This window comes from Leucopleurus acutus (assembly GCF_964270905.1).
Source record: "Leucopleurus acutus genome assembly, chromosome: 9".
Classification (NCBI taxonomy): Eukaryota; Metazoa; Chordata; class Mammalia; order Artiodactyla; family Delphinidae; genus Leucopleurus; species Leucopleurus acutus.
The window spans coordinates 23,328,125-23,342,299 of NC_139144.1; the positions used below are offsets into that span (position 1 = coordinate 23,328,125).

The window sequence follows — 14,175 nt, forward strand, 5'->3', positions numbered from 1 at the left end:
AAATGCTCCCACCAAAAGACACAGATTAGCTGAATGGATACAAAAACAAGACCCTTATATATGCTGTCTACAAGAGACCCACTTCAGACCTAGAGACACATACAGACTGAAAGTAAGGGGATGGAAAAAGATATTCCATGCAAATGGAAACCAAAAGAAAGCTGGAGTAGCAATTCTCATATCAGACAAAATAGACTTTAAAATAAGGACTATTAAAAGAGACAAAGAAGGACACTACATAATGATCAAAGGATCGATCCAAGAAGAAGATATAACAATTGTAAATATTTATGCACCCAACATAGGAGCACCTCAATACATAAGGCAAATACTAACAGCCATAAAAGGGGAAATCGACAGTAACACATTCATAGTAGGGGACTTAAACACCCCACTTTCACCCATGGACAGATCATCCAAAATGAAAATAAATAAGGAAACACAAGCTTTAAATGATACATTAAACAAGATGGACTTAATTGATATTTATAGGACACTCCATCCAAAAACAACAGAATACACATTTTTCTCAAGTGCTCATGGAACATTCTCCAGGATAGATCATATCTTGGGTCACAAATCAAGCCTTGGTAAATTTAAGAAAATTGAAATTGTATCAAGTATCTTTTCTGACCACAATGCCATGAGACTAGATATCAATTACAGGAAAAGATCTGTAAAAAATACAAACACATGGAGGCTAAACAATACACTACTTAATAATGAAGTGATCACTGAAGAAATCAAAGAGGAAATCAAAAAATACCTAGAAACAAATGACAATGGAGACACAACGACCCAAAACCTGTGGGATGCAGCAAAAGCAGTTCTAAGGGGGAAGTTTATAGCAATACAAGCCCACCTTAAGAAGCAGGAAACATCTAGAATAAACAACCTAACCTTGCACCTCAAACAATTAGAGAAAGAAGAACAAAAAAACCCCAAAGCTAGCAGAAGGAAAGAAATCATGAAAATCAGATCAGAAATAAATGAAAAAGAAATGAAGGAAACAATAGCAAAGATCAATAAAACTAAAAGCTGGTTCTTTGAGAAGATAAACAAAATAGATAAACCACTAGCCAGGCTCATCAAGAAAAAAAGGGAGAGGACTCAAATCAATAGAATTAGAAATGAAAAAGGAGAGGTAACAACTGACACTGCAGAAATAAAAGAGATCATGAGAGATTACTACAAGCAACTCTATGCCAATAAAATGGACAATCTGGAAGAAATGGACAAATTCTTAGAAAAGCACAACCTGCCAAGACTGAATCAGGAAGAAATAGAAAATATGAACAGACCAATCACAAGCACTGAAATTGAAACTGTGATTAAAAATCTTCCAACAAACAAAAGCCCAGGCCCAGATGGCTTCACAGGCGAATTCTATCAAACATTTAGAGAAGAGCTAACACCTATCCTTCTCAAACTCTTCCAAAATATAGCAGAGGGAGGAACACTCCCAAACTCCTTCTACGAGGCCACCATCACCTTGATACCAAAACCAGGCAAGGATGTCACAAAGAAAGAAAACTACAGACCAATATCACTGATGAACATAGATGCAAAAATCCTCAACAAAATACTAGCAAACAGAATCCAACAGCACATTAAAAGGATCATACACCATGATCAAGTGGGGTTTATTCCAGGAATGCAAGGATTCTTCAATATACGCAAATCTATCAATGTGATAAACCATATTAACAAATTGAAGGAGAAAAACCATATGATCATCTCAATAGATGCAGAGAAAGCTTTTGACAAAATTCAACACCCATTTATGATAAAAACCCTGCAGAAAGTAGGCATAGAGGGAACTTTCCTCAACATAATAAAGGCCATATACGACAAGCCCACAGCAAACATCATCCTCAATGATGAAAAACTGAAAGCATTTCCACTAAGATCAGGAACAAGACAAGGGTGCCCACTCTCACCACTCTTATTCAACATAGTTTTGGAAGTTTTAGCCACAGCAATCAGAGAAGAGAAGGAAATAAAAGGAATCCAAATCGGAAAAGAAGAAGTAAAGCTGTCACTGTTTGCAGATGACATGATCCTATACATAGAGAATCCTAAAGATGCTACCAGAAAACTACTAGAGCTAATCAATGAATTTGGTAAAGTGGCAGGATACAAAATTAATGCACAGAAATCTCTGGCATTCCTATATACTAATGATGAAAAATCTGAAAGTGAAATCAAGAAAACACTCCCATTTACCATTGCAACAAAAAGAATAAAATATCTAGGAATAAACCTACCTAAGGAGACAAAAGACCTGTATGCAGAAAATTATAAGACACTGATGAAAGAAATTAAAGATGATACAAATAGATGGAGAGATATACCATGTTCTTGGATTGGAAGAATCAACATTGTGAAAATGACTCTACTACCCAAAGCAATCTATAGATTCAATGCAATCCCTATCAAACTACCACTGGCATTTTTCACAGAACTAGAACAAAAAATTTCGCAATTTGTATGGAAACACAAAAGACCCCGAATAGCCAAAGCAATCTTGAGAACAAAAAAAGGAACTGGAGGAATCAGGCTCCCTGACTTCAGACTACACTACAAAGCTACAGTTATCAAGACGGTATGGTACTGGCACAAGAACAGAAAGATAGATCAATGGAACAGGATAGAAAGCCCAGAGATAAACTCATGCACATATGGACACCTTATCTTTGATAAAGGTGGCAGGAATGTACAGTGGAGAAAGGACAGCCTCTTCAATAAGTGGTGCTGGGAAAACTGGACAGCTACATGTAAAAGTATGAGATTAGATCACTCCCTAATACCATACACAAAAATAAGCTCAAAATGGATTAAAGACCTATATATAAGGCCAGAAACTATCAAACTCTTAGAGGAAAACATAGGCAGAACACTCTATGACATAAATCACAGCAAGATTCTTTCTGACCCACCTCCTAGAGTAATGGAAATAAAAACAAAAATAAACAAATGGGACCTAATGAAACTTCAAAGCTTTTGCACAGCAAAGGAAACCATAAACAAGACCAAAAGACAACCCTCAGAATGGGAGAAAATATTTGCAAATGAAGCAACCGACAAAGGATTAATCTCCAAAATTTACAAGCAGCTCATGCAGCTCAATAACAAAAAAACAAGCAACCCAATCCAAAAATGGGCAGAAGACCTAAATAGACATTTCTCCAAAGAAGATATACAGACTGCCAACAAACACATGAAAGAATGCTCAACATCATTAATCATTAGAGAAATGCAAATCAAAACTACAATGAGATATCATCTCACACCAGTCAGAATGGCCATCATCAAAAAATCTAGAAACAATAAATGCTGGAGAGGGTGTGGAGAAAAGGGAACACTCTTGCACTGCTGGTGGGAATGTGAATTGGTTCAGCCACTATGGAGAACAGTATGGAGGTTCCTTAAAAAACTACAAATAGAACTACCATATGACCCAGCAATCCCACTACTGGGCATATACCCTGAGAAAACCGAAATTCAAAAAGAGTCATGTACCAAAATGTTCATTGCAGCTCTATTTACAATAGCCCGGAGATGGAAACAACCTAAGTGCCCATCATCGGATGAATGGATAAAGAAGATGTGGCACATATATACAATGGAATATTACTCAGCCATAAAAAGAAACGAAATTGAGCTATTTGTAATGAGGTGGATAGACCTAGAGTCTGTCATACAGTGAAGCAAGTCAGAAAGAAAAAGACAAATACCGTATGCTAACACATATATATGGAATTTAAGAAGAAAAAAATGTCATGAAGAACCTAGGGGTAAGGCAGGAATAAAGACGCACACCTCCTAGAGAACGGACTTGAGGTTATGGGGAGGGGGAGGGGTGAGCTGTGACGGGGCGAGAGAGAGTCACGGACATATACGCACTAACAAACGTAGTAAGGTAGATAGCTAGTGGGAAGCAGCCGCATGGCACAGGGATATTGGCTCGGTGCTTGGTGACAGCCTGGAGGGGTGGGATAGGGAGGGTGGGAGGGAGGGAGACGCAAGAGGGAAGAGATATGGGAACATATGTATATGTATAACTGATTCACTTTGTTATAAAGGAGAAACTAACACACCATTGTAAAGCAATTATACCCCAATAAAGATGTTAAAAAAAAAAAAAAAAGTTTTAAGTGTCCAGATTCAACATTAACATAAATTATCATGTGTTAAAATGACAAACAAACTTCACAATGAACTTAAGAATAAACACTAGAATTAGAACAAAGCATTTTCATGAACTTCATGAAGAGTTCCATTCAATCCAATAAAAGTTCCTTTCTTTCAAAATTTTATATTACTTCTGACTTTCTAAATTCACAAGGCAGATTTATTAATTCACCAGAGCCTATATGTCCTCCTTAAAGCAAATTGAGGCATTTCTTTGTGCTATCAAAATGATCAACTGTATTTGTATAGTTTGTATAACTTTTACTTCTGTGAAAGTTTCCAAAATCCAAAGTAATTATTTAAGGAACAGTTTAAGGATGTACAAATTGCTAAATCTTTGGGGAACAAAGGACTTCTGAAGTACAGAAAAATGAGAGAACTAATAGTCATCAATTTATGTATTAATGTATGTTCCCAAAGAATCTAAAATAAGACCCTAAGTTATATAGGGAATCTAAATATTTTAAATGCAGTTTAATTCATTAATCATTTATTCCAAATAATAACATAAGTTAAATATAAAACACTAAAATGACTGTCATGAGTACTCCTACATATTAACCCTAATTAATTTGTTTAAATTATGTCATAAATAAAATCAATCCCAGCAAACCATTTCAAGGAAGCTTTGCTTTCTAAGTCAGGAGACTATATACCTATATTTAAAAAATATATTTACTAGAATATATATAAATACATGTATATCTTATATATACATGTACAGAATTCTTTTAAAATCACAAATATTCAAAGAGCAGAATATAATAAAATGTACTTTACACAGAATCTAATTTTTTATAATTTAGAAGGAAATCAAGATAGTAAACTGTCACAAAATTTTATATCTAAACACAAACTATCCAAGTACTCATTCTCCCACTAGGTTCTCAGTGCCAGAACACTGGGGAATATTTGTTGAGTCAATGAATAAACTAGTTTCTTTTGTATTAGAAGGCACACATACTTAATAGATGTGATTCAACCAACATTATAAATAGTAAATATTACTAGTCAATTAGATTACTCACTTTCTTACCAAGAAAATATTGTTAGCTCTACTTAAAAATTTCATTTTGAAAACCATTCAAGATAGATTTTTCCCTTCTCTACACACAGGAGTCGATTTGCAAAGCCAGGAAAGACATATTACTCCTTTCATTTTCCCTTTCCTCATTACCTCTTAAGTATTCAGCAGTATGTTGGGTATTAGTTTGCATCAGGGTATATGAACAAAAAGAATATACAGACAAGAAATAAATTTCATGCTCTGTCTTCCTTTCATGGAATACTTAGAAGCCACACACTGAAGATAGCAGCATCACTTTTAAAGAATGAACCGAGTCCCTGAATGGCTCCACGGAGCTAAGCTGAACCCAAACACTACATGGAACACCACGTTTTCATAAGGCACAAAAACCCTGAAATTGGAGTTTACAATTTAGAACCCAGCTGAAGCAGTGCACCTGTGTTGTAGCTCTGTCTGTCTAGAGGAAACATGTCTAGAGTGACCCAGGTAGCCCTAAAAGCAATGATGGAATTTGGGTTGCAATCAAGAAATTCACCATGGCTATGTGCACACATTTGTTTGAACACTGTTTAAAAACATCTCCTAAAAAGTCAAGAAACCTGGATCAAATTCTTGCTCTTCCACTAATTAACTTATAATTGAGAGCAAACAATTAGACATTTCTAAGTTTTGTTTTCTTCATTTGTAAACAGCCAATTATCCATTAAATAAAACGGGCTGGCTCACTTAGGCACTCAATACATGTTTGCTTTCAAACAACCACCCCCAACCTATCAACACAAGGGCTCCAAACTCATACCTGGTAAATCTATGAAAAAGACAGTTATTGTCATCATATTTGTGGTACAAATGGCTTTTTACAACATCTGTATGTTGGGTTTAAAAAAAAATCTACCTTAAGAAAAAGAAGCCAAACTTGGACTTCCCCGGTGGTGCAATGGTTAAGAATCCACCTGCCAATGCAGGGGACATGGGTTCAAGCCCCGGTCTGGAAAGATCCCACATGCCGCAGAGCAACTAAGCCCGTGTGCCACAACCACTGAGCCTGTGCTCTAGACCCCACGAGGCACAACTACTGAAGCCCTTGCGCCTAGAGCCCGTGCTCTGCAACAAGAGAAGCCACTGCAATGAGAAGCCCGCGCACAGCAACGAAAACTCAATGCAGCCAAAAATAAATAAAATAATAATAAATTTACATTAAAAAAAAAAGAAAAAGAAGCCAAACTAAATAAATCCTAAACAGGCAGGTCTTAGAATGTGTATATTCTTATGAATTTGTTTTCTGTAAGTCAGATGTTTAGAAGTAGCAATATATTTTCCTGTAAAAATAAGTTTTAAGATTCCCAAGCTAGTTTATTTAAATACAGCCAAAATATGGATCTAATTGGTGTTATATGACCATCACCACTTTGAACAAAGACTTCAGTGGAATATATATTCAGAGTTCCAGCTTGGGATGATCCTTGGGAGGTATCTCTCCCTACTAAAATCCCAGTAGCTGGAGCATAGGGACTTCCTTCCACCAGTCACGACTCTAATCTTCTAACCTATTAAGAGGTAGGGCTAGAACACTGCCTGTTCTTCCATACCCATCCCACCTCCACACTCCAAACTCAAGGAACATGTGCATATAATCCCTTAGGACAAGGATGGAAATAGGGATGGCATAGAAGGGGGAGGCAAGAAACTTGGGCCTCTCTTAAGGGTGATTTAAAAAGTAGGCAGGCACAGAGTATGACTAAGAAATGCAGATTTTTTTTTCAAATCTCTCTCTTTCATATACTTACTACCACTGAAAAACCAAGCAGAATGAGGGCCAAGGACTAGATGGAGAAAGCAGGGCTGAACAACATGGAACCTCCTGTACAGTGGCAACTGGATCAGATTTTCCCTTCTCCTACTTCTCTCTGCTCTACTAGTATTACAAACAAGAGAGATGATGCTCAGTCCTTCCACTAGACCCTGAGTTCTTTAAGGATAGGTATCATCTCCTGCACAACTTCATACCCTTAGTGCCTGAAAATCTGGCACACAGTAGGTGGTCAATACATGTACTGCAAGAATGAATAAATATAACGGTAGTCGGTGCTATGAGCCATCATTCAGAACCCCTTTGTAACCGCAGATCTTATTTTCCTATCTATTGGGAATACTGCTGGCAGACAGTCTTCAGCTCTCTGCTCTCTTAGGGAATTGCCTTATCTGAAGAGAGCCATTTTGATCCAAGATCATTGTGCTTCTGGGGCAGTTTGCATCTAAGGATCGGGGATATAAAGGTCCATCTCCCCTCACCCCAACTTGAGACAATTCTGAGGACCATCCCAGCTTCAGAGCACCCCTTTGGGGTTGTTGAGACTTATCAAGTCTAACCTCTCCTGTGGAAACTGGGCTTTGTTCCTTTGTATGGCACTGGTCCCCAGAGGCCTCCCTGGTAAATTTGCTACACTCTAATCTCTATCTCAGAGTCTTTCAAAATCCCAACCAGAGACAACAGTTCAAAAGAGGATCTAGGTCTGGCTCAGATCGAAACCACCAAAGGAAAGGTATTTGACTTCACATTAAAGGTCAGTAAATATAAAAGGTTTTATAAAGGCTAAAGAATGAACTCTTTTATTCCTAGCAATTTGTTTCCATTTCAGCCACTGTAAGTAATCAAGAGACCTACAGTATTTTACAGAGTGAAATGTCAGAAAGAGAAAAACAAATGCCATATGCTAACATATATATGGAATCTAAAAAAAAAAAAAAAAAATTGTTCTGAAGAACCTAGGGGCAGGATAGGAATAAAGACGCAAACGTAGAGAATGGACTTGAGGACACGGGGAGGGGGAAGGGTAAGCTGGGATGAAGTGAGAGAGTGGCATGGACTTATATGTACTACCAAATGTCAAATAGATAGCTAGTGGGAAGCAGCCGCATAGCACAGGGAGATCAGCTCCGTGCTTTGTGACCACCTAGAGGGGTGGGATAGGGAGGGTGGGAGGGAGATGCAAGAGGGAGGGGATATGGGGATATATGTATATGTATAGCTGATTCACTATGTCATAAAGCAGAAACTAACACACTATTGTAAAGCAATTATACACCAATAAAGATGTTAAAAAAAAAAAGAGACCTAGAGTATTTTGAGGACTGCTTCAAAAAAGTATGTCTGTTTTACTATCATGTAAGCTACTAACGTACCAAGTTCAATTCTCAACTTACTTAAAAGAAAGCAAAAAAATTTAAACATTAATGAATTCAGTGTAAATATGGTATAAAGCACTGCAGAGAACAGAGCTGTTCTTATCATGGGTGTTAATCAACATGTGACATGATAAGGAATTAATTTTCCACTAAAAATTACTCAATATATTAAGTACAGTACTTTTAATCACAATTAACAGTTAAAAATACAATGCTTACATAAAAGTCATTGTTGAAATATGGAGTTACAAATTACCAGAACTATTCAAGGCACACCTCAGTAAACAAAACAAAAAACAACAAAACTGTTGAATAACTAACAAAACTATTTGCTTTATTTTGGACTCAAATAATACCTTAACCCTACAAGAATGGTTGATGAGGTTTAACTATGAAATTGAGGTTCAAGAATTATTTCAAGCATACAAGTACTCATTTTTTCAGTTTTTTTTTTTAACTGTAAGACTACCTGCCAATTTGCTAAATAGCATGGTTTGCACTAGCCAGGTTTTCTAATACCACGTAATAATTCATGCTGACTACTAAAATCTGGAGGTTTTACCAAAATGTATAGATAAATAGATTCAGCTTTCCTATAGAAGTTAAATGAGTGGACTACGTACAGCAAAAGTTTGTCTATAACTCCTGGAAAATGGTCCAAAAGGCATTTAGCAGATGTGTATATACTACTTTCCAGGATAAGAGATTCTTAATTCTATGTGTACATATTTCAGAAAACATACCTGGACTTAAATCATCTGCTATGTGGGAACTGAAGAAGCATGCTGAGTGACACTGAATACCAGCGTGCCCTTTGCCATATTACTTCACCATTACATTCTCTTCTTTTCTTTCAATAACACAAAAGTTAACTAAGTAATATTACATATCTGCAGAGACATGTTTTAAAAGTCACAAGATAATATCTAATTAAAGAAAACTGAAAATGGCAGGGCACTGGGAGGACCTGGTGCTAGTACTAACACACATAAAGCATTTCAGCCAAAATTAGTATCACTGAATTACTATAATCGGATCCCACACAAATGTTTCATTAATTTATTTAATCCTTAGCTTTCCTATCATAACATAAAAGCAATCACTCAGAACCCATCTTTATTTTTTAACACTGCTTTTACTTAATTGTGCTTTCCTCTGAATATTCCTGCACATATTTCCTTGTTGTTTGTTGCCTTCTATAAAGAAATGCATTAAAAATCAGAATTATTATTAGCTTCATGTATAACAGCATAATATTCAATTTCTTGCCAAAATAAAATTCAGTACCATAAGAGTCAATTTATTTTGTGGGTTTTTTAAAAGATGGTTAGCCTGCAATTAATTATTTAGAGGGGCAGCTTCCTAACGGCAGATCCTCCTTCACCTACAAAGAAACACAGTCATCTCTTAAAATTTATGTCATGTGGCATATCTAAGATGTATTAGGCCTCTGTCACCTTACCATGAACACTTCCTAATGTAATATCCCCAGCAGCAGAAGACAGAAATGATGATTCTGTGTAAAGACACTTGGCTTTCAGCAAACCATCTTCAGTAGATACATTAACAGAACTTCCCTGCAGTTTATCTACGGTCACAGTCTAGTAAGAGAAAGACTCAAATCAGTTCATTATAAAACGAAGACTGGTAAAAAGCCAGAATTAGTGGGCAACTAATATGTACAGTACACGGCCAATTTATTGACTTCAATTCCCCAGCTCTAATTACAAGATTATGAGCAACAGTGTTTTCTCTGTGGAACAGACCCATTATATTCCTTCATTTATTTAGATCTTCTTTAATTTCTCTTAATAATGTTTTATATTTTCTATGTAGAGCTCTTCATCTTTTGTTAAATTTATTCCTATTTGATGTATTCTAAATGTTATTATAAAAGATAGCTTTTTAAACTTCATTTTATCTTAACTGGCTTTTATATTCGACCTTAAATCCAAAACCTCACTAAACTCACTTAACTGATTCTAATAATCTACCTGAATTAAAACAATTTTTCTACATGCATAATTATATTCTTTACAAGTGATCGTTTCATTTCTTCCCTTCTAATCCTCATATTAATACTGTTTTTCCTCTTCTTTCCCACCTTACAATCTGGCTCAGGCCTCCAATTTAACAGTGAATAGAAGTGATAAGATAACAAGTAAGCATCCTTATCTTATTCCTATTCTCAGAGGGAAAGCTTACAACATTGCATCATTAAGTATGGTGTTTGCTATAGATATCTTCTAGATCCCTTTTTTTTAGATTAAAGAAGTTCCCTTCTATTTCAAATCTGTTTTGTTGTTGCTGCTGTTTAACTCATGAATGGGTTTTAAATTTTAGCATATACTTTATCTGATTTTATTGGACTCTCGTATGATTTTTCTCATTTCATCTGTTAATGTAGTGAATACACTATTACTTCTAGAATTCTTCCACTTTCATCTAGTCAGTAGCTTTCCACTGAACAAAATGGAAGGAATTTTGTATTTATCCCTAAACTTCTCTAACAAAATTCAGTATACATTTATGTCTCAAATATTGAGCCCAATGTAAAAATGAAGGTATCTAATTAAGGATTCCAAATTATCTTTATAGTATTTTAAACAAATGTTTTATAAGCATAAAGTGAGCGTTAATATAAAATTGCTGACATAAAAACTGAATCACTAGGAAGGCTTGTCACAGTTTTGCCCAGGGTCAAATTCAAGCATTACACTGAGGTATTTAAAGAAAGAACATCATTGTTTTTCAACACATTGGCATCAGTATTATATTCAATCGTTATACTTCCTTCAAAAATTGTTGAGTTCAAAATATTATTTAATAAGAATTGAGTTTCAAGAATACTAAAATATTAGAAGACAGATAAACTATGAAAAGAGAAATTGAAGTACCCAGAGGTTGTTATGGAAAGCAAACTAAAATTACTTTGCTGTCTAGATTTGAAGTATATAATTTTGGTTTTTAATGGACTTTTATTAGGTATATAAAATACCGATTGCTTCTTATCTGCTACAGCTAATTATGGATTCATAGAAATTTTTTTTAAATCTAGTTTCAATAAATCTGTCAAAGAAAGATAGATATTTTATATACATTCAGATTTGTGAGAATACACGTTTTGCGTTCCTCAGTGTAATAGTAAGGTTTAAAATTTCTGAAAAAATTTATCCTTTACCTACAAAATTTCTTCATGAAAAGTTGCTTTATGCATAGCTTAAAATTCTCCAAGTATTTCCATAAAGCAGACAACAAGTATGAATACTCTAGCTTTTTATAAACAGTGAGGCTGTTTTAGGGAATATCAAAGATAAATGTTGCAAGAATATTTGAAACTTAATTGAATTGGCAAGGGGGAACCTTTGATTAGACTCTCCCCACAACCAAATAAAGCTTTTAAGACACTCCTTATGAGTATCAGGAAAATGCCAAGGATTTACTTTGTTCATTAAACACTAAATATCTTACCCTGTAGGAAGCTAAAAAATATCCTCCCCTGCCCCACCAAACTAAATGAAAGCAAGCAAAAGTACAACATTCCTCATCACAATAATACAGCTATTTTAACCAATCAATCCGTAAAATTAATTTCAAAGAAATAGAAAATTCACTAAGGGCCATATATAATGCACTATATCAGATACTAACCAGAACAATTAAACTTAGGACACCATAGTTTACAGAAAAATATTGAGGATCTTATTTATAGTTACTAATGCTAATGGAACAAACACTCAAAAAAATAGATTAAACTGTACAGCTTGCTTATTAAGTGAAGTAGATATTTAAAGAAAGAACAGAAAGTAGATCCAAAAATACCTTTCTTAGAGAGATATTGCTATAAATTAATTTGCTTTTCTATACAAGAAGAAATTTTTTTCATAAAGTTTAGTTATTATAAATCAACATTATAAAATAAAAATGAAGTTTTAAGGAAAAACTGTGGCCTTGTAGCCCAAACTAAGAAAGAAAGGTCAACTGATAACTATATTATCAATTCATTCAACAATCATTCATTCAACAATCCATTCATACAATGGATTTCTATCTTGTCTGTATCAAACTTAGGATACTGAAATTAACAATACAATTTAAAAACAGCCATTCCATATAAAATGATACATAAAGAATATACTGTTAAGTGTTTATAATGCTCACTTGATTCTCACAATCTTGTTGAGCAGAAAAAACAAACAATACCATCCCTATTTTATGAATAATGAAACACAGTCTCAGTAAAGTTAACTGGTAGGTCTAGGACTGGCCAAATTACCTTTCCTGTGTTTTATTTACCTTTATCATCATCATTATAGTCGACACTATAATGGAGTTAGCTATGCAAGACATTATTTTAAGTACCTTATCTGTATTATGCATTAACTCATTTAATCCTCATAACAACCAGTGTGAGTTAATGTCATTACTATTATTCTATTTTCCAGAAAACCAAGACACATAGAGGTTAAATAACTCATCTGAAGTTAAAGAGCTTAGTAAGTGGCTGAGCCAGGATTCAAACCCAGGTACTCTGGTTCTCAATTATGTGCTCTAAACCAATTCACTATGCTGCCTCTCAAATATCCAAAACACATTTCTATGGAAGTTGTATATTAAAAGTTAACATATTTCATAAGAACTTATTTTATATAAAACCTCAGAAACTTAGAAATATGCCTTAAAAATTAACACTATGCATAATATAAATAGAAAGAAATATCAAAACTGATTCTTTAGTACAACACAAAACTCCATCAGGCAGGAAACAAAATAGTATAACAGAAAGTAGGAATAAATGAATATTCAATAAACCATGAAAGTTGAGAGGATAAATAATGAGTGGAAATAGTGGTCAAAATATTAAAAACAGAAAATAATTAAGATGATTTAAATTCTTCTTTGATAGTTACATGTGAACATCAATATGCAATATTCTGCAACTGCAGTTGTCCAATTTCCCTTTTGCACCTCCAAGACCACAACAATCAGAGAGGTGAAACTAAATGCTGTCTCAAAACAGCTGCCACATAAAGCCAGGCAGTGTCTTTCAACACTTTTTAAAAAGATAAATTTGAATATTTGGGTTTAAACAGTCTCCCACAGGTTCTAAGAGAAAGGTGATGTAAAATAAAAGTGACAATAGGGCTTCCCTGGTGGCGCAGTGGTTGCGAGTCCGCCTGCCGATGCAGGGGATGCGGGTTCGTGCCCTGGTCCGGGAAGATCCCACGTGCCGCGGAGCGGCTGGGCCCGTGAGCCATGGCTGCTGAGCCTGCGCGTCCGGAGCCTGAGCTCCGCAACGGGAGAGGCCACAGCTGTGAGAGGCCCGCGTACCGCAAAAAAAAAAAAAAAAAAAAGTGACAATAGTAGAACAATTAGTGTTATAACCTACCTTGTTTAATTATGCCAACAATAATCTACATATAAGATACAATTCCTCCCCACCAATTATCGGAGAATACAGCTGAGTATGGAATTGAACAAATTTATGACAAAAGAATCCTTGCAAATTGTCTAACTGTAAAATAAAAGGTGGCTCAGACCTTTCTAAAAGATTTAAAACATTACTGATCATGCTAAAAAATTGTGACAATTTGTACTTCAAAATTATACATTTATTCTTAATACTATGCTAAACCACAGAAAGCAACAAAAGTTGACTGAAAAAATGCAAACTGTCTTATAACAATCAAAGTTCCTATGGATAATAAAAGCTTTTGGAGAACAGTAATGCTGTCTAATGGTGCCATCTTCTGGAAAACACTGAAGAA

General features: G+C 35.1%; 1 protein-coding gene across 2 annotated transcripts in view; it reads right to left on the minus strand.

Annotated features, from left to right (window-relative positions):
• FAM185A (family with sequence similarity 185 member A) overlaps window positions 1–14,175 on the minus strand; it is a 74,679-nt gene that overhangs the window by 50,927 nt on the left and 9,577 nt on the right. For both annotated transcript variants that reach the window (XM_082846927.1, XM_082846926.1), the window contains exon 4: window positions 9,870–10,008. In XM_082846927.1, coding sequence (XP_082703053.1) covers window positions 9,870–10,008 — 139 coding nt within the window. The remainder of the gene's footprint in view (window positions 1–9,869; window positions 10,009–14,175) is intronic.